This window comes from Myotis brandtii, unplaced genomic scaffold (assembly GCF_000412655.1).
Source record: "Myotis brandtii unplaced genomic scaffold, ASM41265v1 scaffold225, whole genome shotgun sequence".
Lineage (NCBI taxonomy): Eukaryota > Metazoa > Chordata > Mammalia > Chiroptera > Vespertilionidae > Myotis > Myotis brandtii.
The window spans coordinates 1763981-1764185 of record NW_005358435.1 but is presented as its reverse complement, the minus strand read 5'-3'; the positions used below and the strand labels follow the sequence as shown (position 1 = coordinate 1764185).

Sequence of the window (205 nt, the reverse complement as noted above, 5' to 3'; positions counted from 1 at the left end):
GCGCGCCCCCCCACCACCCGCCCACCAGCATCCGACAGTCACCAGCACACACGCAAGCCCCCTGCCAAGCTCACCCATCACATTAAATACATTGTTTCACATGCTCACTCTCTTTTTTCACATGCTCACTCTTGCACCAACATGCATTCACACGCCAGCCCTACACACGCTCTCATTCTCACCTGCTCATTCCCCACCATCCGAC

The 205-nt window shown here is 56.1% G+C and overlaps 1 protein-coding gene across 1 annotated transcript in view; it reads right to left on the bottom strand.

Moving 5' to 3' along the window:
- The window catches only part of ATP9A (ATPase, class II, type 9A), a 143607-nt gene extending 143402 nt beyond the window's left edge, over window positions 1-205 (bottom strand). The window contains exon 1 of the mRNA XM_014539669.1: window positions 183-205. Within this exon, the coding sequence (XP_014395155.1) occupies window positions 183-190 (8 nt within the window). The 5' untranslated portion in view covers window positions 191-205. The remainder of the gene's footprint in view (window positions 1-182) is intronic.